This window comes from Pinus tabuliformis, chromosome 2_1 (assembly GCF_031772625.1).
Source record: "Pinus tabuliformis cultivar Carrire ecotype Pingquan chromosome 2_1, CPIR1, whole genome shotgun sequence".
Classification (NCBI taxonomy): domain Eukaryota; kingdom Viridiplantae; phylum Streptophyta; class Pinopsida; order Pinales; family Pinaceae; genus Pinus; species Pinus tabuliformis.
The window spans coordinates 769,820,359-769,822,581 of NC_142299.1; the positions used below are offsets into that span (position 1 = coordinate 769,820,359).

The 2,223-nt window shown below is 36.9% G+C and overlaps 1 protein-coding gene across 1 annotated transcript; it reads right to left on the reverse strand.

Annotated features, from left to right (window-relative positions):
- Positions 1–246: 246 nt before the first annotated feature.
- On the reverse strand, positions 247–738 carry LOC149202843 (polygalacturonase 1 beta-like protein 1). The gene has a single exon (XM_089401699.1). The coding sequence runs from the start codon at positions 736–738 to the stop codon at positions 247–249; it is 492 nt and encodes a 163-aa protein (XP_089257825.1).
- Between the last annotated feature and the right edge of the window lie 1,485 nt (positions 739–2,223).

A 2,223-nucleotide genomic window follows, 5' to 3' on the forward strand; every position in this document is an offset into this window, starting at 1 on the left:
TTCAATCCTTTGCCAGAACTCTTCTCCTGTCACTCCTATAAAGATACTAAGCATGATCAATTTCTGCAAGTTGATCTTCATACAAACCCTTGCATATGACCCCTTTTGAAGCTGAGCTGTATGCTCACCCAATTTGATTAGACACCCCATTCAACTAGCGAAACCATAAAGAATATCTGGTTGGCAACTTGCCCCTTTTCTTTTGCTTGCTTGGAATTAACAACAACATCATCTGCTTCAAAATGCCTACACCTTCACCTTGGGCATTGAATGGAAATAATAGACGAGATACAGAAAAATACTTTGATGGAACAATACTGACCTCATAACTCTCCCTCCATCTTTCCCATTCACTTCCATAACTTCGACGCGCTCTCTAGAGATCGTCGTGCTCACTATGGTTAGCACCTCCACCTTCACCCACAATATCCCCACCGAAAACGCTGCCATTCCTTCTATTGTCGATGTCACACATTTTTTTATTTCTTCGTTACCCATCAGGCGTTCACATTCTTTAAGTGTCTTCACCATCATTCCCTCCATGCTCGAATTCTTTTGAATGTAGAACATTCGTACCAACTCTACCAAGATTTGGCTGTTGAAGCTAGGAAGCTTGTTGGCCAGAGATCGAGGAATGAATGATCTGCTCGGCATGTAATCTTTTAGGTTGGGAAAAGGGAGACTTGAACCTTGGACCAGCTGATTCTCCCAGAAGAACTTCCCTACTTCCACACCCATGGTGTTGGAGGCGAAAGAAATGGAGTTAGTGTAGGATGAGAAATTTTCATCTGTGCCTCTCTTGTCATACTCCTTGAATTCAGTGTTTTTGGCATTGTTGGTGAACTTCGTGGTAGGACTATTGGAAACTTTTCTGTATTGCTTGAATTCTTCCTACTGAGCATTTAATGTGTTACCGTAGTTATTGAATGTCACAAGAGGAGTATTTGCATCCTTCTCGTAGGACTTGAAAACATCTTGGGGTACATTGTTGCCATATGCATAATTGGTGAAGGTTTACAAGGCCCCATTTCCATTGTTGTTGTATCTTTCAAAATTGTTTCTGGGGACGTTGCTTCGAATCAGAAACAACATCATCTGCTTCAGTTCCCAATGTGAAGGTGGGAAAATTCCCTTCTGCAACATATAGCAGACCCTAGACACCTCCATGTTCCTCAATCAAAACATGTCTCTCATGGCGTGACGTATAATTACTCAGCCAAGCTACCAGTTATCTGAACAGACAATCCTCAACCTACTGAATTGTTTGTGGTAGCAGGCTATACATGGAATGCTTTCCAAACAGAGGAATTACTTCTGATTCTGACTTCACCACAACTATCAACAACCTTCAAGACACCACCTCCACTCTAAAAACTAACAATGGCTATCTCTACTAATTTGTAGGATATTTGACTACACTCACTGTCGAAGAGCATTGCACTATGTCTTTCATGAGTAAACCATCAGACAAGTGTTGTTCATCCATTGGATCAACATCGGAGCTACCCTCTCTCCAGATTTGTTGCAATAAATTGAAACAATGTGAAGGTTACCATCGATATCCAGGGTCACACAATATATGTAGATCTCAACATATCTCAATCTATCTACATTTCACTACCTTATTGATATCTATTTATAACGTATTACATAGAAAACACATGCACTATGGAATAGATTCATGTGCAGTTAAACAATTCATTGTTTATGCTTTGGGCATGGTACATCATAGGACTGGAAATGATATTTATAATTGAAAATTCATACCCATTGTAAGATAATTTGCATTATTTGGTTTTGTATTATTCAAATTTGTCAGGCCCATTATAAGATTGAAAATGTCATACTCATGTCCTGATAATGCGTATAATTTCTGGATTTAAGACCTCTGTGGTTTATATCTTTTGAATTAGAAGCCAGAGAACCCACAGTGTTAACCATTTCCTTTATCAACACTTCGAATCCCAATCGGGATCCATCATCAGGACAAACATGAATGAAGAAAGAAGGAGAACTCTAATTAGGGTTTAAATAGTTTTTTAATAGAGATATGTCTGCTAGAATTTGTCGGCTGTTTGCTTGATTAAATCCTTTTTTTATTTTTTTTATTTTTTTTAATTAATTAATTAATTATTTTTTATTTTTTATTTTTTTATTTTTTTATTTTTTTTTATTTTTTTAATGATATTTATTAATTATTTATTTATTTATTCAAAATTATAT